We start from the raw sequence: 20192 nt of genomic DNA, 5'->3' as shown, positions 1-20192 counted from the left end.
TTCACGTCCATGTAAGTCAGTGATGCTAACTATCTCATCCTATGCCACCTCTGAAGCAATTAACAATTGCTGATCACATGGTAACTCCTGGTAACTCCAAGACTAAAACTTATGAAGACTGAAGGCAATTTTTTAAGGCCACACCGGGCAGCATATGAGATCTTAATTCCCCAATCAGGCCTCAAACCTGTACCCCTTGCACTGGTCCACTGGACAGCCAGAAGTCCCTGAAGGCAATTTTTAAGATACTGACAGCTAAACCCGTGAATAAATAAGGGCATCAGGTTAATTAGTTATTAAGAAGGTGGGGAAGAAAAAAAAAGGCTGAAGCAGCTCTGCCAAAAAGGCCTCAAGAAATATAATATGGAATGATCTCAATGCCACTGAGAAATTAAGTTGCTGACACTTACGGAAAATTCTAGAAAATAGAAGAATCTTACTTAAAAACAAAACCAAAACAAATTCCCATCTTGAAACATTTTTATTCAACAACAGGTTGATTCCTCTCTCTGCTCTTTTCCTCACTGGTTTTCAGGACACAGTTCACGTAATCCTGCCAATTAAAAGGAAACAATTATTCCAAAAAGTCGTAATAAATTAGGTATCAAGGTCTCAAATTTATTTATCAGCAACAATCAAATAAACTTTAACCAAAGAATGTGGTAGCATAAGTATTTGATTATCTTTAGATAAATAAGGGTTAAGCAGCACAAATAATTTTAATACCAGACTCACCTAGCGAGTTTATTAAATTTTATTTCCATCTTCTACAACTTTTAGTTACAACCAAACTCTTAAAAGGCAGATCTCTTCAAGACACTCCATTAACTGGCACCCTCTGGTGGCTTGGGCAGTAAAGAATCCACCCTCAATGCAGGAGACCCAAGTTTGATCCCTGGGTCAGGAAGATCTCCTGGAGAAGGCAATAGCAACCCACTCCAGTATTCTTGGCCTGAGAAATCCCATGGACAAAGGAGCCTGGTGGGCTACAGTCCATGGGGTTGCAAGAATCAGACACAACTGAGCAACTAGTACTCTATAATGTGTAAGACATAGATCTCAATTCTCCCATTTCTGCTTAAAATTCAACTGAATTAAAATGTAATTCAACTGATTAATAGCCCTTTATACCTAAGTGATACCATGAACAAATGCAATTTTTATTACATCAGACAGGTAAGCTGTCTACAGCCAATTTTGTAAAAAAAGGCTTTACTGGAACACAGTCATTGTCCATTTGTCTACATAATGTCTATGACTGCTTTTTAGCCAGAAAAGCAGAGTTGAATTGCCCTTTAAAATTGCCAATCCTCTAGATTTTGTTTTCCATCTATTCTATCAGTGACTCCACCATTTAACTATCTAGATGAAAAATAGGAACTTCAAATCTTCTTCCTCTGCACTGTTATATGGATGTAAAGGTAAATAAAGCTATATATGTTTTTATTAAAAACTTAAGTCCCTGTTTTTCCCGAGGGTTTAGCCAAACAAGACTAAAGCCATGGGCTTCTACACCTCAGAAGACTTAAAAAAAAAGATGATTAAATACTTAAGTAAATGTTATAAAAACATACTTGCTACAAAAAAGTTTTAACATAGAAGAAATTAATATGAGATATCCACATAAGTAGTTATCTTACACCACCCAAGATTCCTTCTGAAGACAATTTTTTTTTAAAAGATGTTTTTTGATGTGGACCATTTTAAAAGTCTTTATTGAATCTGTTACAAGACTGCTTCTGTTTTATGCTTGTTTTTTGGCCCCGAGGCATGTGGGAGTTTAACTCCCTGCCAGGGACTGAACCCTCACCCCCTGCATTAGAAGGCGAAGTCATAACCACTGGAGTTCCTGAGGACAGTTTAGAGTTAAGAATCTCAACTTACCTTGATACTTCATCAGTCTAACAAGTTGTGGCCTTCTTTCTTGATCAGCTCATACTGTGTGACGTCTTGAAAACTTATATCCACCTATCATTAAAATGTAACTTTGTTATGATAACATATTTGGCATATCTTGAACATTTTTGAACTGATTTTTAACAGGTACACTTTATTCAGACATCAACAGGTATATATTTTAGCATAGGTTTGGATTTCAATAGTGGTGTTTCCTTTTTTTTTTTTTGGCTATGGGTTTCCCTTGTGGCTCAGACAGTAAAAAGAATTCATCTGCAAGGTAGAAGACCTGGCCTCAATCCCTGGGTTGGGAAGATGTCCTAGAGAAGGAACGGCTACCCACTTCAGTACTCTTCCCTGAATAATTCCATAGACAAAGGAGCCTGGCAGGCTGCTGTCCATGGGGTTGCAAAGAGTTAGACACGACTGAGCAACTTTCACTCTCACAGTTACTGTTTAGGTAAGACCTGGCATTGTAGTATGTATTTATTGGAAAAATCATTAAGTGAACCCCTGAAGCGCAAACCCATGTTGTTCAAGGGTCAAATGTACTTAAGGAATTCTCCCTACCAGTGATGAAACAATTGTTCTTCACAGTTTATAATGTAAAAGAAATCTCAAGATTTCTGAATTGGTCCAAAGTTGATTTTAGAGTACCACAAAATACACTATTTCTCCACAAATTCAAGCCTTTTCTGATCTAATGCCATCTTTTTCTTCTATTGTTTAACATTTCTGTAATAAGTATTCCCAGCCTTTTCTCTTTCCAACTCATACATCCACACACATCTATTTTAAAAAACAAAAATACAAGGGTATCAAGAGGTGAACATCTTAAAAATCAAATAGCTTTCACCCCACAGTTAAATAAAATCATTTAACCATTAAATAGAAATCAAACCCCAAATTCTTAATAGGTAAGAGTTTCAAGGAAGCTTACTTCAAGTGAATGAGCACTCCAGTTATCAGCCAACATCAATCATTCTTACCTAAAGAATAATAAGAAAAAGTTAATATAAAAGACAAGGGCATGAAGATTTGAAATGCTAGTTAATTTCAAAATTTAAAGAGTAAAATTCGAGAAACAAAGATTGGGGGCAAGTTACAGCATAAAAAATAGGAAGAAACTTCATGGGGGCGGGATGGAATCTAAAATCATTCTGAAGTAGCAGTAGACACCTGAATTAGAGTGAGAACTGTATCTTCTTTGTATTTACAAAAGCCTAACTGCATTTTCACCAGTCTGAGCACAATGAAGTTTGACTGCAACCCAAAATATACTATCCCTTATGTGAAGGTATGTGACAACGTTTACCTTACCAAATGAGTTTTAACATCGGCTCTTTTCATATAAAAGCACATACCCTGCTCCCCACCAAGTATGTCTTCCATCCTCAGGTGGACTGACCACCTGAGGAGTGGTCCTCCAAGAGTCCTCCAAGAAGAGTGCCCTCCCCGTTCCACAGTACACAACAATGCAGTTGTTACCCTGCAATCCTTATATTTGCCTCATTCTTTCCCTCTTAAGTCCTCACTGAGTTTTAAGTTACGGCAGGGAAGCTATGCCTTATCAGGACAGCAAGGAACCTGAGTTTTTCTGAGGGAGAAGACATTCACCTTCACTATATATGCCTGGCAGAGCCACAGTGCACAAAAACCAGAAAGATCAGCCTTAATCCAGATTCCAGGTTTTTCTTCCTCACTGACTCAGAGACTGCCAAGGGTATATGAATAGTTCCCTGTTGCACATGTACCATCCATAAGGGATACTATATCGTTTTGCATTCTTCCTCCATTCTCCAGATTATCCTATTCTGCATCCAGCCCCCTTTTCACCCTCTGAATAAATCTTTTCAGCACTGGTGTTCAAAAGCAACATTTATGTTTGATGGTTTACCAACAACTGTGTGTTCCACAGTTGAGTCTTAAAAATTGCCAATCATTATCTAGCAGCAATGACAGATGATTAGGAGCAGCCAAATCCTCTGAATTCTTTCCCTAACAGGCAGCCGTTTGAGAACTGCACTAGCTGACAGAGCACTGAAACGTTATCAGCTAAAGCCCAAACCAAATAAAGGCCCAGAACAAACATCCCAGCTCTCTAAAACCTATCCAAAATCATTGTTAAGGCAGTAAATGCAGGACTGTGGATCATGTCACTGCAGCTGACAATGATTAACAATAAGAAACATGCAACCCCCATTAAGGTTAAAAGTCCAAAACTAGTCACACGCATCTCTTTATCGGGAAAAATGAGACTATTATGCATTCTTTGTAGGTTTTGCAACCTTATATGAAGAGCACCCATTGCATTTCTTTCATCTTTCATAAAGCACCGGTATCTATTCCCAAGGGCCTAACAGTACGAAAATGCATTCTGGCATCACACCTCTGAACTTGCGACCATTGTCATTAAAAATAATTTTTGTCTGTAGTAAGAAAAGACTATGAAATACAATGCAAGCACCTGGGATATAGTTACTATTGAAACCCGTTTATCCCATTTTTTGACTGATTTTTAGAAAGACCCTCTGCACTAAAATTCACAAATTACAGCTACATACAAATCGAAACTAGTAAGAATCAACTTAAGTCACAGGTTTCTCATTCAAAGTGCAAAAAGCCTATCATCTTGAAATAAGCAGAATGAAGCAAAATTAATTACCCCCCAACCCGATGATGTCCGCATATTAAGTACATTCTCTCAAAAGTGCTATTGACTGTTAAGAAATAAACCTGATCTTTTATTTCTAAACAATCACTGAGCCACGGTAGCCAAGTGTTGGCTACCAACTTCATGGATTATGCCATAGGAAAACCCCATCAGAACTGCATGCCAATTTCGTGACACTATTGTCACTAATACTGAGCAATATGTTTGATGTACATTGTATTACTAATACAGAGCTAAACTAGTCACCATTTATTCTTTCATCTAGCGGGAGTCACGTCATTTGGTTGAATGGACTGCATATTAAAGTTACAAGTCTGTCCCCACCATGTGAACTGCTTGCCAAAGAGCAAGCCATTTTTCTTGATACAAAAGAAATTCTCATAATCATGAAGAGTTTTGCCAACATTTATGCGAAGTAAACCAAACTTTCCAGTTACAGAGCAGAAAACATTATACATGAAAGCTATTTCTCATGCATGCTAGCTAAAAATCAGTTCATAGACCAATGTTCAGTTGAATTGAGGTCTGGAACAACTGTCGAGGCAAAGCTTAAATCCTGAACAACAGAGAGGGTGCTTTTGAAGACTATTTTGGTAATCGAACAGTTTGGATTGCAACATCTCTCCCTAAAAATCTAAGGGAACCAAATTCAAAAAGCTACCCTGAACATTTGCAGTTATCCTACAGAATACGACGAAGTCTTACAGTTGGGAAATGATTCCCAACATGTATTCAATAGGCAAGTCAACATGCCACACCATCTTCCCCCAGGTTTAGAGTATAGACATATTTAGACAAATCACAGAACTTGAACTATTCATGTTAGATTCCCCTCTATGCCCCCAGTTAATAACAAAGCTGTTCCCATGTAGCCCATTTTAAAAATGTTCAAGTCACATTGCAAAAAAAAAAAAACTGTACTTTTAGTTTTAATTCACTCAACCCTGTGGAGTAATAACCAAGATTACACTCTGAAATTGATATTGCTGACCTATGGGGAGGTCAGTTTGCTATAACAGAAACTAATTGTCACATGCTGTATACAGTCTGTGTCAAGATGCTAAAAGCACTCTACTTTCCAAATATGGTATGGTCCCCTCTCCCCCACACCACTGATGTGTTTCATGTTATCTTCAGTTACGATGCAACTAGAACCCACACAACTGAATCAGATACATACCAAATACTCAAGTTTGCACTTTTTATCTGAGAACTGCAACAGCACTGAATTCTGCCTGACAAATTACAGCTCTAACCCAAACCCACGCAGTTTTGATATAAACTAGATTTATCATACACGTGTTAGGTGCTGCACTGTAATTTCATTGTCAGAAGTATGATGTCAGAATGCCCACGGAATAAAAGTACATAGCAAGTCACCAAGTTAGATTATATTGCTTGTTACCTACCTGTATGCAGTCGGCAATGAGAATCTCGGAGCAAGCAGGAATACTACATCCGGGTCCTAATGTCCATTGCCATTTGCGGTACTACGTTCCTCACAGTTACGCACTGCAGAAATGCTGGCTAAATGCAGTTATGTAGCAGGCCACTACTTTAATAGTGCACAATTGCAGTCCAAGAACACCAGAAAATATTCCGCCACAAACTTAGTGGCTTGCCCAAGAAAAGCCAAGTATCTAAATTTTGATCTGCCATGATATGCCACTTACAAAAATTGCACAGGCGTAACATTACAATTCCCAAATTACTGTCTATTTGTATTAGTGATATAATACATCTAATAAAGAGTGGTGGGGTTTTACAGTACTTCTTAGAAGTTTAGTGTTTTAAGCGAAGAGCATTATGGTTTCACTAAACATGAACCAATGGGTTAAGTTTCTAAAGTCCTATTAAATACACTGGGATCTCTTAGAGTATGCAGTTTTTAAAGATAAGGAGTAATAAGAGGAGCAGTTAGTTTAAAAACAATCAAGTGTTCCTCTTAAAATTATGAGAGAAAGTGGAGAAGAGGAAATGGGGGCAGGTGGTTTCTTTAAATGAGAAGACTGGCCAAAATACCTCTAAACTACTACCTTCCCTTTCCCACCCCAAGTTTCGTAAATCAGCTTTTAGGAATCTACTTTTTAAGATGATTTAAATTCACATTAGGCTATGATATACATTGCAGGACTTGTTGAAAGTCTGAGTAGCTTACAACCCTTGATACACTGCTATTTCAGTGATAAAAGTCAAAACTTGGTTAAAACTAAGCAACATTATTTGCTAAACAATGTTTAGCAATTCTACACAGTAAGGCTATCAAAACCACAGCTTTTAGGAGAGAATCCATTAGCATCCTTCACCACTCTTCAAAGGTACAGTACTACGGAAAGCTTATTTTAGGGGTCTGTGCCAGCATCCCTTACAAAGAAAGGCATGTAATCTGAAAAATAAACTGAAACATTAATTTTATAGGCAGATTTTCCCATTTCCCCACCAGCCCCCACCCACACATTCAAGTTCACCCTCTGTGGGTGTCCCATGAACACCCCTTATTTTCTTATCATTAATGGAGTCCCTACCATACAATTCAAATTGTAATGGACTCCTTTCAAATCAAGACCCTTGTTTCCAGTACAGATAATCTCATACATTATCACCAATTAATGACTTGGGACAAAACTTCCTCCTATAATTATGGTAGAACTACTCATTTCCAAGTGTCTTGGTGAACAGAAATAATGGACATTATCTAACGAGATTCTCTCCCTTAATTAGCACACCAGGTACCTGTCAGTCACACAGCCAGAATGTGGTGGCATGCCTTTATACTCCACTAGTGTTTTAGTATTAACAGGTTTCCCATGCACAGTGCTCAATTGTTTCAACTATAGGTTTCCCTTTGTACTCAGGCACAATACTAAACTTACTTCAGCATTTAAACCAAGATTTGATTTAGAATTTTACTTTTGCCAATTAACACTAAAAGAGGTGAAAAGGAGGAAGACACATTCCACAGTAAGAGTTCTATAATGTACAAATTTGAATGGAAACATAGCTAAAATCAAAGCCAAACCATTCAATTACTTTACCTACTTCTTTTAGGAAATTGTTTCTCTGCTTATATATACACTGGGAAAGCAGGTGTTCCCACTGTACTAACAGACACCAGTAACAAACTATTTTATTAATAAGTCAAAATGTCTCTGATGGAAGGAGAGTCAATGAAGTTGACGTTAAACTGACACCACCATCGAAACACTCCGAAAGCTTTACGGTGGGAGGAAGGAACATCTGTACTGTGTAGCACGAGCAACTCTCTCCAGATTTTGTGCCACATCAAAAGGAAACTATGAAAAACAAAAGTGTTTCGTAAGAATGGTTCTCTGCAACCCTGTTATTAACAGTCACTACAAGCTCTTAGAAAACAGACTAGGTTTTTTTCATAGTCCTACAGATTTTGCCCAATAGAAGTAGCACAAGGAGATGTAAGTTAGAGTACAAGTATATACATTTCTAACCTACTTTATGATTAACTATACCTTATTTTTTAATTATTCACACTAAACTCCACCTTTATAAATCACTTAAAAGTAATACATGAAAAGGCTTCATGTTTAACAATCTTTAATTCAAATGTGAAAGTTCAATACAAGCCGTTTGTAGGGCTTGGGACTCGTTTTTTAAAAAACAAGAATGGAGGAATGCAACAAAATGATCTTTCCACTTTTTCTTCAGAAACTTTCAAGGAAAGAATAGATCACAGGGCCATAAAAGATCCATTTAAGTCATACCCACTTTCTCCCCCTACCAATAGTCTTACACCCATTCCATAATCTTGATACACATTCCTGAATGAAGATTTACAATTCAGCTTTGCTTACATAGCCATTTAAAAATACGTAGCACCAGCTTGCTTCCTTGCCAAACAAATCAAATCATGAAACTACTTCAATAAGCATTTCTTCTTTTTAAAACAAGGGGGTACTTATAAGTAGAAAGCAATACTTAGCCTACAAATAACATTTCCCAGAAATGGCATATGCCATTCAAAGGCCTAGACACTCTTATGCTTTCCAAGTGGAATACCTAGCCTAATGTGCATAGAAGCATGAATGGCAAAGTTGAAGATCAATATCATAACTATTTTTTCTATTTATTTGAAGCACAGTAAAAAAAAAAATTGGTACACTTTGGAAATTCAGTGGCACAGGTACACTGCCGTAACTTGAGGGACATTATACAGTTTAAAAAAAAAAAAAAAGGAAAAAAAAGGAAGAAAAAAAAAATTCCCCTGTTGCAAACACTGCATTACATAATTTTACCTGCCCCAACAGACCATTTACAAATATTAGGTCAATAAACTGCTAACATCCATAAAAAGGTTGCTTTCTTACTAAAATGCAAGAATTTAAAAGATTGGTTATCTAAACAAGAAAAGACAAAAACAAACTGGAATGAAAGCCTAGATATCACATCTAAAATCGGGGTTTTTTGTTTGGGCCTTCATACTCTTCTCTCCCTCTACCATATCCTGCTGGAGTTCCAGGCCCCATTCCTCTAGGACCCTGTCCACCCACAGGTCCCGCACCTCCCTGCCCAAAGCGCTCAGTACGCTATTGGAACAGTAATTAACAGTTCATTATATGTAGTTGATGTCCATGTGTGTTAAGTAAATATTTTAGAAGGTTCCGTAGTCAACGTTCGTCGATACAATCACCAATGAGTCGATCCACAGGTACCGGGAACATAGAAAGGAAAAAAGGGTAATTTGAAAATTAGTTTACGATAATACATGCCTTGTGGTATGTTCCCACTTGAGCCATTCTCATACACCTGTTTCAAAGAACAGATCTTCCCTGTAGTGCTAAAAAATTTAAGAATTAGTGCAGATGTGAAAACCCATTCCAAAATGAGTTTTAAGAAATTTCACATCAGATTAACCCACTGAAAAGCTTACAAACTTCTCGCTTTCAAGGTCTGAACAGGAAATTTAATTTCCAAGTAAGCCTAACAAGCCCAACCAGACAGATTCAATTCACTCAATGAAGTGACAAAGACCTACTCACCAGTTAGTGGTATGTGCTGCATAAGAAACCTTGTGCTTTTCAAGATCTTAAGACACATCTGCTAAGTTGCAGAAATCTTAAAAGATTCAAAGTTTTTAATAAAATGCTACCAGACTACAAAAAGAAAAAGAATAGAAGACTAATAGGTTTAGTCACTTAACCGGCACAGTAATTTGATTTAAAAGTGTTGCCATATTCTCTCCAAGTATATCACCTTCACAGCCATCACTACATAAAACCAGAGAAATTATGTTCACAGAACTGTTCTTTATAGTTGCAAATTAACTGAATATACAGCCCACCCTCCTAACAGCCCAACTTTTCGTTTTCCCTTATGTCTGTGCAAAGTCCCGACAATTATGATTCCGTGTTTTGGGTGTCTCCCAAACAGCATTAATACCAAGCTTAAGTGACTGCAATAAAGCAGGACTTTACTCCATCTTGTTTTAGATTAATTCTAGTCCTAGAAACCTATGATCCCAAACACAGTAACCCTACAGATATGCAAGCACAGCAGCCTGAGCTCTCTTTCAAATTCATATAAAGCAGACCAATCATTAAGAGTATTGCTCAAAACACAAAACAAAGCCCCAAAACAATCCAACAAAACCCCCCAGAAATTAAAAAAAGGTATCAGGGTTTAAAACTGTTATAATAAATAATTTCAACATGCTTCCTATAAAATACTATTTAAGACTAAAATCCTAACCCTTCAAACTATTTCAAAATCCTAACAATTTTAGGTTTTCAGCGCATTGTATTATCTCAAAAAGGTGAAAAGGAAATTTGGGGGTTTGTTACCACATCATCTTAGAATCCAGAAGCTATACGTCACAAGGACTATAACATCTGAACTGTGGGAACATCATGTCAAATTAGTTACAAATTTGATATATAACCTATATCTGACTATTAGGAAGCATATAAACCAAAATATAACACATTATTTTTAAAATTCATTTTGAAGCTAACAGCACTACATTTAACCCTCCAACTATTTATGATTCTAATCTTCAAAGCCTTAAGTAGATGAGGCCCCACTCTAAATCCTTATTATTTGTAAAATGAATCTAGTGAGCTATATACTGCAGCTTCTCTCCTTTGCCAAAAGACTGTAGATGAACTAATTAGCTTCAATTCGGTTGTGACAAAGCACTTTTCTCCAAACCCACCTCTATAGCCAATATTCAGTTCTTCTAAGGATTGTAAAATCCCGATATCACCACTCAGACCAATTCTCTTGGTTGTCCTAAAGGATCCTGACAGGCTATCTATACAGCTAAAATATGACACCATCAAGAAGGTTCAGATCAAATGCACACAACTAGTATGCTAAAAAATAACAGTGACTTTTGCTATTCTGTAGCAAAAGAGATGTCCATTTATTTTAGAAAGTACACCTAAAGACAGGCCCAACAGGAGGGAAACGACGAATCCGAAGACTAAACAATTCCCTTTTCATGGATAAAGTCACACCAAATGTAGGTCAAAGTCCTACACATTGCTAAAACATGCCTAAAGCTACAAGCTACAAACAAGTCTGATTCACACTTATGGCAAATACCAGCTTTATGAATGACAGCTTGCCATTTGATTACTCTCACTTGGATGTAGAATAATCAGTAGTATCTAACATTTAGAATTTGGATTTGCCATGAACTATTGTGCAAAAGTACACAAGCAATATAATGGAAAGCACCTAAGTCTACTTATTGCCAAAGATAACTCCCAACATACTACTAACAGTATTGACTTTTTGTTGGCAACCTTATCAGGTGAGGTTACCACATTGAGTTCTTCTATGTTGCCAAGGTATTCATCAATATTACGGATTTACACGATAGGGGAACTAAAAGAAGTCCAGTCACCTACTTAAAAAACAAAAACAAAAAAAACACACACACATAAGTTGTGAGAATGAGAATTTCCTTTTGAACTATGTCCCACAAGATACATTACCATGTCGCTTCCCATCATGGAACCACTCATTGTTGCCGGTGGAACTCCAGGATTAGCTTCATAACCTATGCCACCACCACCACCTAGAGGTGGAAATTTCTGGCCTCCTGAGCCATAGGGATCTAGGAAACAAAAATGCTGGTTACCACTCAACCAGAATACTGCTCTTCATTAGTATTACTAATTTAATTTTCATTCTTACCTCCCATGTTCATTGCTCCTCCACCACCCATTCTCATGTCTCTCTCTCTCTGAAATTAAAAAAAAAAAACACTTTCATACACTTGTACTAAACCCATACCAAGCATTCTTAACTTGGTAACTCTTAACTTGGAAATTCCCTAAGAAGGAATTTCCAAAGCTTAACAAAAATTGTTTTCAACTTAAAGGAAAAAGTCAATTAGGCAATTTTTTAAAAGATGCCATTATCAAAAAAACCTACAAAGCAAGCTTTTTCCTAACCAATGAAATCTTTTGGCCTACCCAAAGAGAAGGTAAAACTCAAGGCCCATCAATCATAAACACTTGGGTTAAAAAAAAAAGAAAGAAAAAGGCAGAATAGCTACCACGTGAAAAGTGATATTTAACTGAATAAACTGCATCCTAGGTATCCACAAATTCTGTAGAGAACTCTGATTACATTGCAAAAGTTCACTTACTGGATCCATATAGCCCATCCGACTATAACTTTCCTCTCTTTGGCGTCTCATCTGTTCTTCCATCTCACGTTGACGAATCATCATCTCTTCTTCCCTCCTACGTCGTTCTTCCTCTTGCCTGGAAATATTCATCAAGTACGTCAACAAAAACTTTTTATGCACATTAAAAAAATTCAGCTTGAAGGAAACAAGTAGTTTACTTAAGAGCATTATAGCAAACGGAAGGTTGGGACAGTGACTAAGGCGAAAAGCCCTAAATGTATTCCAGCAAAGTAAATGAGCCATATAACAGAAATCTCTATTTCGCAATTTAAGCATTAAACCAACACTGATGCAGTATTTAACATCTCTGTACCTCAACTGACTCACCTGCAAAATTTAGGTACACTTAACACTGAAACAATGGCAACCCACTCCAGTGTTCTTGTCTGGAGAATCCCAGGGACGGGGGAGCCTGGTGGGCTGCCTGCCGTCTCTGGGGTCACACAGAGTCGGACACAACTGAAGCGACTTAGCAGCAGCAACACTGAAACAAAGGTTTGACAAAACTGTACCTCAACTGCATCTCTTTACGTTTCTGCATTTCTTGATTGTGCAGTTCTTCCATGCGTCTTAGTTCTTCCTGGCGTCTCATTAGATCTGAACATTGGAAAATTCTGTTATAGATTCACATTAACAAATTCTAATAAGCTCAAAAGGCAAATGATCCTACTGGCAAAATTCAGAAGGTATTTTACCTTGACGCAAAAGATTTGCCTGATGTTCATGATAGGCATCTTCCATTTCACTTTCCAGTTTGTCTTTTGCATCTTTCATGTTTTTTTCAACTTGTTCCCGCTGCTGTTTTTCCATTTCATCAAGAGACTTCCACCGCTGAGAATACTCATACTCAAATGTCCCATGCTGGGCAAAACGAGGAGGGGTTTCTCTCTCCCTGACAATATTTAAATATGAACCAATTTATGGATGCACACAAGAAATATATATAATCTGATGTCCCCTAAAAAACACTGGTCCGTCCACTGGCTTCTCACTTCTAAGAAATACTAGAAGGCAAAAATTACTTTGATTCTTAATTATCTCTTTACACATTCCAGGATGATACTAGACAGTAACATAGGCAATGAAGATCAATCCTACCTTCCCCACTGTCCTAATTCCACTTCCCAAGCCAAGTTTCAATTCAAAGAATATTTTTCCAACTTTGAAAAACCAGATATCTACAACACATCTTAACAACTGTTAAGAACAAAACAAGATTGCATATAAAATATACCTACCACAGAAACAAACACTAGGTATTTGAATGACTGCTTCAAAACCTATGTTTTCATTAAGCATGTCTAAGATTTTTGTACATATTAAGCAAAACTGAAAAATTATCAAGTTCTCCGAACTTATGGTTACTGAAGGGGAAAGGATAGTTAAGAGTTTGGGTAAGACATGCACACATTCCTATTATTTAAAATAGATAACAAACAAGAACCTACTGTACAGCACAGAGAACTTTGCTCAATGCTACAGGACAGACAGGATGGGAGGGGCGTTTGGCGGAGAATGAATACATCTGCATGTATGGCTGAGTCTATCTGCAGTTCACCTGGAACTATCGCACACTGTCAATCTGCTATACCCCAAAACAAAATTAAAAGTTTAAAACAAAAAAAATGAACAAGTTCTCTTTTGTACTTTAAGAAATTGTTCTTACTTTTGATACATTGGATTCTTCTGGGCAAGTTTTTCAGGAAGACCGTCTTCATCATCTAACTGTTCAAGTGGTTCCACAATGACTGGACGAGGAGTTCTAACAACAAAAATAATTCCATCTTAATTTTGTTCCATCTATATTGCAATTTCATTAAGTTAATAAGAGTTACTAAGATAAACATAAAAACTTACGTTGTCAGTAAGAAAACACCTTCACTGCATCTTTCAAATGCTTTTCTTGCTGCTGGTTTAGAAGCAAATTCAACAATGCCTTTCCCTGTAGATCTTCCACGATCATCCACAATTACAACAGCCCTTTCAATAGGACCAAACTGGCTAAAGGCTTCTTCCAACAGTTCATTGGAAACATAAGGTGAAAGATTTCGAACAGAAAGGGCAGCAGCATGTGTGGCAAATCGAACCCGAAGCTGTCTACCTCTCATGGGTGTATCGTCAAGTTCAGCTTTAGCTATTTCAGCCAACGCTCTAGATTCCTACAAGCATCAAGACATAAACTCAAAGTTAATGACCTCAAAACTGGCTAATGCCCACCCTAAAATTGTTACAAGTCTAACCCCCAATGCTATTCTTCTGCCAGCTCAGTCCAACTTATCTCCAAGCAGTCTTCTCTGACACTTAGCCACCCAATCCCCCTTTTTAAATACTATTATGCACTATACAAAAAATAAATAAATACTATTATGCGCTATACAACAGCTACATCTTTTCTGTTAGTGATGAAAACTTTATAAAGTTGCTGGTTCAAAAAACACTATGTAGTAGTAAAAAAAACAGAACTCCACCAGAAAAACACAAAAACCAAACTCACAAGCTTAATAAATCCAAATCCTTTGCCTTTGTTTATAAAAACTTCTCCTGGTTCTCCATATTTAGCAAAAAGTCTTTTGAATTCATCCTCCGTGATGTCTGCAGGTAGATTACCAACAAACAACCGACAACGCTGGGTGTAAGTTTTCTCTCCAGGCCTCCTCAGGAGTGACAAGTTGGCTTTAAACCCCTGATGTAAAAGGAAGGAAACTTTCAGACACAAGGTACCTCTCCAGGTAGGAAGAAGGTACCTCTGCAAGTAGGAAGAAGCAATAGTCTTTTCCCCAAACTGAGTATGTTACCAGTCCAATAGGGGTTGCTCTTCTGTTGCCTTTAAAGATCATATTACATGCCTAACCGGACTTCCAAAGTAATTACTCATAACATTAAAGAGCCGAAACCATCATAATACTCTTGAGAAGTTTCTTTAGAGAGTAGGCTCTGTATCAGGAACCTCGTCAACCGTTTACACCTAACGTCCCTGACAGCATCAAAACTATAGTGGACAGAAATTAAAAGGGTGGAAAGGTATTATTAAAACGATTAAAACTGTTGTCAACGACGAAACCTGTGGCTAAGCGTTAAGAGAAAAACTCGCCCGATGTCGTCGATCCTAAATTTCAAGCTATACTCTTTACTCTGGACCCCAGGATCCGTTAGCTTTAACAGGGCCCATCAAACTTTCCTCTAGCCACCCGCTGCCAGCCCCGAGGCCTCCCCAGGGATGCCGCTAGCGGACCCGCGGCGTCCGCCCCTCAATCCCGCAGCCCCGCCCACCCACCCCCGCCTCCCGCGCGCAGGCGCCCTTTCCGGCCTCCGACAAAATGGAGGGCGGGGAGGGGGGCCGCCGCCATCTTAGGAAAACCGACGCGTAGCTCAGGTTGACACTCACCTCAGAGTCCGAAATCTTCTCCTCGCTGCGGCCGCCGGGCCCTCCGGGAGGCGGCCCTTGGTGGTGCTGCTGGTGGTAGGGCGGATGGTGTTGCCGGCCCCCGCGGGGCTCCCCGCCACCTCGGTGCGGCGGCTTAGGGTGGCCGCCAGGAGTGCTTAGGCCCGGGCCGCCACCAGGCTTCGGCCCGCCTGGCATTTTGCCGCCCTTGGGGCCGCCGGGTCCCGGGCCCTGCTTAGGCCCGGGCACCGGGCCCCCTGCAGGTGGTGGAGGCGGCGGGCCCCCAGCCTGAGGCGGGGTGGTGGGCACCCCACTGCTCGGCGGAGCCGGGGGAGGCGCACCTGGGGGCGCCGAGGTGACAGCGGGCGGCGGGGTCGGGGTGGGACCTGGCCCCGTGGGGGCCCCCGAGGTCGGGGGTGTGGCGGGCGGCGCCGAGCCGGTGGCCGGAGGGGCGCTGCCTACTCCGGGAGCCGAACCGGGTCCTTGTGGAACGACAGACTTAGATGAGTCCTGTGGCGGCGGCGGCGGCTGCTGGTGCGGCGGCTGCTGATGGGGCGGCTGGTGCGGCGGGGGCTGAAGCGGCGGCGGCTGCTGTGGTGGTGGCTGCTGCGGCGGTGGCTGCTGCTGTTGCTGGTGCTGTTGCTGGTGCGGAGGCGGTGGCGGGATCTGAGGCTTGGGGCCACCCTGGCCCGGCACGGGCCCCAAGGGTCCGCGATTCTGATTGAGGCCCATGCCGGGCGGCGGGGAGCGGAAGTCGTGGAGGCCGCCGCGGCCGCCTCCTCCTCCGCGTCGGTGGAAGCCGCCACCGCCACCGCCCCGGCTTCGGAACCGGTCCCGAGACATGTCTGTGATCAAGGGGCGGTCGAGGCAAAAGCGGAGAAGACGTTCAGGGAACGTGGAGGCCACCTTGCTTCGCACAAGATGGCGGATGACACAGGCGGCGCGCCGCCTTTGTCCTCTTCTTATATAGGCCGGCTGGCATGGCCCCGCCTACTTCTCGATCGGTAGCTCCAATAGCCAATTGCAAGCACTGTGCTTGGTGACGCTAGGTTACGAAGATCTCATCTCTCCTATTGGCTCTCGATGAGAGGCGGGAGGAATGGAGTGGTTGAAGATTTCAGTCGGCCAATGAGCGGGAAAAGAGTTGTCTGTAGGCCACCGTGATTTGCTGGGAGATATTTGAATGGGTTCTCCAGAGCAATTTTCCCGTGAAAGCAAATAGCCAGGGCCCTATCAGCTCCTGGGGAGAGACCCTTTTCTTTCTTGATTGCCCTTATGAGCAGCCTGCTGGGATCTTTCCCCGGAAACAACAGTAGTCTCCAGTTCAAAAGCATAAATTAGCTTTGTGCTGGGCCAATGGAATTAGAGAAAATTTTACAGATTTCGTACACAGCATTTACTGATTTGATTTTGGAACCTCATTGGAGTATTGGTTCTAGCAGTATAAATGTCTAAATAGGCTTAAGTGAGTGTTCTCTTGTTCAAAAAGGCCTTGATTTTGTGTTATATATGTAGACTATTTCGGAGAAGGCAATGGCAACCTACTCCAGTACTCTTGCCTGGAAAATCCCATGGACGGAGGGATAGGCTGCAGTCCATGGGGTCGCGAAGAGTCGGACACGACTGAGCGACTTCACTTTCACTTTTCACTTTCATGCATTGGAGAAGGAAATGGCAACCCACTCCCAGTGTTCTTGCCTGGAGAATCCCAGGGATGGCGGAGCCTTGTGGGCTGCCGTCTATGGGGTCGCAGAGTCGGACACGACTGAAGTGACTTACCAGCAGCAGCAGCAGCATATAGACTATTTACAAACACAAATCACAGAAGGAATTAAACATTTTTCTTAATTCTACCACAAAACACTTGATGAACAGATTAAGATATTTTAAAATTAAAATTAAAAAAAAATATGGAATCAACCAATGAACAACATCCTTCTTATTTCGAAGTGCATGAGCCATTTCCCTTACTATCTCTCCTAATTAGTGTCATCTTGAGAATCCCAGGGACGGGGGAGCCTGGTGGGCTGCCATGTGGGCTGCCGTCTATGGGGTTGCACAGAGTCGGACACGACTGAAGTAGACTTAGCAGCAGCAGCAGCAGCAGAGACCTTTGGGTGGATCACTCCTCTGGTTAATATTAGCCCATGGCTCATGTCTTCTTTTCTAATTCTGTACATCATTCACTATCTGAATGGATGACCACCCAGTAATACTCTGTCAATCCTTTACCTCCTCGCCACCAGCCATCTTTCCTTCTATCCTATGTTAGCCACCCCACCCACATCGTAGTTAATCCTGTTTGGTATTGCCAGGAATAACATCCCTTTAAAAAAAAATCTCTATTTCGTAATCCCAGCCAGCATAGTAACTTCTGAGTCTGACTTCATCAGAACCACCAAACCAGGACTTGTGCGGCAGTCCAGTGGTTAGGCTTTCATGCTCCCACTGCAGGGTTCACAGGGTTGATCCCAGGTTGGGGAACAAAGATCTCACATGCCATACAGCCAGAAAAAAGAAAAACAACTCCAAAATGTTCACTTTCACATTCATAACTTGTGTCACCTAGTTTAGATGTTACAATTGCCATAACTCTTTCTCCATTATACTCACCTGGTAAAATTCTGTTTCTGGTTAGACCAAAGAATTCACCTTCTTTAACAAGGGCTGAGGCTTTCACTTTAAATTTTGATCACAGTTCTCAAAAGGGCATTAGGCTTTTCCTGTCAGTCTTACCGAATTTCCCTAGTAAGTTCACTTTCTCTCTTCCAGAGACAGTGTATTTCATGCTTTCTCTGTTCAAACTCCAACATTCTCTTCTGTCACACCCCCATAACTAATGACTTCTCATATTTCTTCGAGAAAATAAAAATCACTGCATAGGAACATTCTCATCCAGCTAGAAGCCACCAGCATCTGTACCCATCATCTCTGACTTCCTTCCTGATATCATGAAAAGTGTATCTCTGCCCCTACCAAAGGGCAAGCCCTAGGCCCCCACCCACCACTCCTGCCCCAGTGATTTGGATTCCACGCTGCACCCCCCGTGCCGTCTCAGGGAATTTTCTTTGCTGTATCATCAGTTACTTCTACTGAATCATTTCCATCTTAAACAAAACCTTCTCGTTTACCCTATCATCTCATTTCTTCCACTCTTCTTTGCAACAGCACTAAAATTGTCTATGCTCAGTTCAGTTCAGTTCAGTCGCTCAGTCATGTCTGACTCTTTGCAACCCCATAGACTGAAGCATGCCAGGATTCCCTGTCCATCACCAACTCACAGAGCTTGCTCAAACTCATGTCCATCAAGTTGGTGATGCCATCCAACCATCTCATCCTCTGTTGTCCCCTTCTCCACTTGCCTTCAATCTTTCCCAGCATGAGGGTTTTTTCCGAGGAGTCAGTTCTTCCCATCAGGTAGCCGAAGTATTAGAGTTTCAGCTTCAAAATCAGTCCTTCTAATGAATAGTCAGAACTGATTTTCTTTAGGATTGACTGGTTGGATCTCCTTGATGTCCAAGGGACTCCCAAGAGTCTTCTCCAACACCACAGTTCAAAAGCATCAATTCTTCGGTGCTCAGCTTTCTTTATGGTCCAACTCTCACATACATACATGACTGCTGGAAAAACCATAGCTTTGACTAGATGGACCTTTGTTGGTAAAGTAATGTCTCTGCTTTTTAATATGCTGTCTAGGTTGGTCATAACTTTTCTTCTAAGGAGCTAGTGTCTTTTAATTTCATGGCTGCAGTCACCATCTGCAGTGATTTTGGAGCCCAAGAAAATAAAGTCTGTCACTGTTTCCATTGTTTCTGCATCTATTTGCCATGAAGTGATGGGACCAGGTGCCATGATCTTAGTTTTTTGAATGTTAAGTTTTAAGCCAACTTTTTCACTCTCCTATTTCAGTTCCTCTTCACTTTCTGCCATAAGGGTGGTGTCATCTGCATATCTAAAGTTACTGATACTTCTCCTGGCAATCTTGATTCCAGTATGTGCTTCATCCAGCCCAGCATTTTGCATGATGTACTCTGCAGATAAGTTAATTAAGCAGGATGACAATATACAGCCTTGATACTCCTTCCCAATTTGCAACCAGTCTGTTGTTCCATGTCCAGTTCTAACTGTTGCTTCTTGACCTGCATACAGATTTCTCAGGAGGCAATAAGGTGGTCTGGTATTCCCATCTCTTTAAGAATTTTCCAGTTAGTTGTGATACACTCCGTCAAAGGCTTTGGTGTAGTCAATAAAGCAGAAGTAGATTTTTTCTGGAACTCTCTTGCTTTTTCTATGATCCAATGGATGTTGACAATTTGATCTTTGGTTCTCCTGCCTTTTCTGAATTCATCTTGAACATGTGGAGGTTCTTGGTTCACGTACGGTTGAAGCCTCGCTTGGAGAATTTTAAACATTACTTTGCTAGATTGTGAAATGAATGCAATTGTGCAGTAGTTTGAACATTCTTTGGCATTGCCTTTCTTTGGGATCGGAATAAAAACTGACCTTTTCAAATCCAGTGGCCGCTGCTGAGTTTTCCAAATTTGCTGGCATATTGAGTGCAGCACTTT

At 40.6% G+C, this 20192-nt stretch overlaps 1 protein-coding gene across 3 annotated transcripts; it reads right to left on the bottom strand.

The window, feature by feature from the left end:
• Positions 1–462: 462 nt before the first annotated feature.
• On the bottom strand, positions 463–16570 carry SFPQ (splicing factor proline and glutamine rich). Of its 3 annotated transcripts, XM_040231730.1 has the most exons (13): positions 15628–16544; positions 14737–14925; positions 14100–14401; positions 13909–14004; positions 12938–13134; positions 12755–12839; positions 12201–12318; positions 11744–11792; positions 11542–11663; positions 5980–9129; positions 2837–2885; positions 1885–1968; positions 463–553 (listed from the first exon to the last, which is right to left on the bottom strand). In XM_040231730.1, the coding sequence occupies exons 1-10, from the start codon at positions 16465–16467 to the stop codon at positions 8992–8994; spliced, it is 2136 nt and encodes a 711-aa protein (XP_040087664.1). In that variant the 5' UTR covers positions 16468–16544; the 3' UTR covers positions 463–553; positions 1885–1968; positions 2837–2885; positions 5980–8991. The 3 variants fall into 3 exon arrangements, with proteins under 3 accessions (XP_040087664.1, XP_040087663.1, XP_040087665.1); XM_040231729.1 differs by having other exon boundaries at positions 2837–9129; positions 15628–16570; XM_040231731.1 differs by lacking the exon at positions 5980–9129 and having other exon boundaries at positions 15628–16570.
• Between the last annotated feature and the right edge of the window lie 3622 nt (positions 16571–20192).

The sequence above is a fragment of the Oryx dammah genome, unplaced genomic scaffold (assembly GCF_014754425.2).
Source record: "Oryx dammah isolate SB20612 unplaced genomic scaffold, SCBI_Odam_1.1 HiC_scaffold_28, whole genome shotgun sequence".
In the NCBI taxonomy this organism is placed as follows: Eukaryota; Metazoa; Chordata; class Mammalia; order Artiodactyla; family Bovidae; genus Oryx; species Oryx dammah.
The sequence above is the reverse complement of the archived record's forward strand: the minus strand, read 5'-3'. Positions and strand labels throughout refer to the sequence as shown.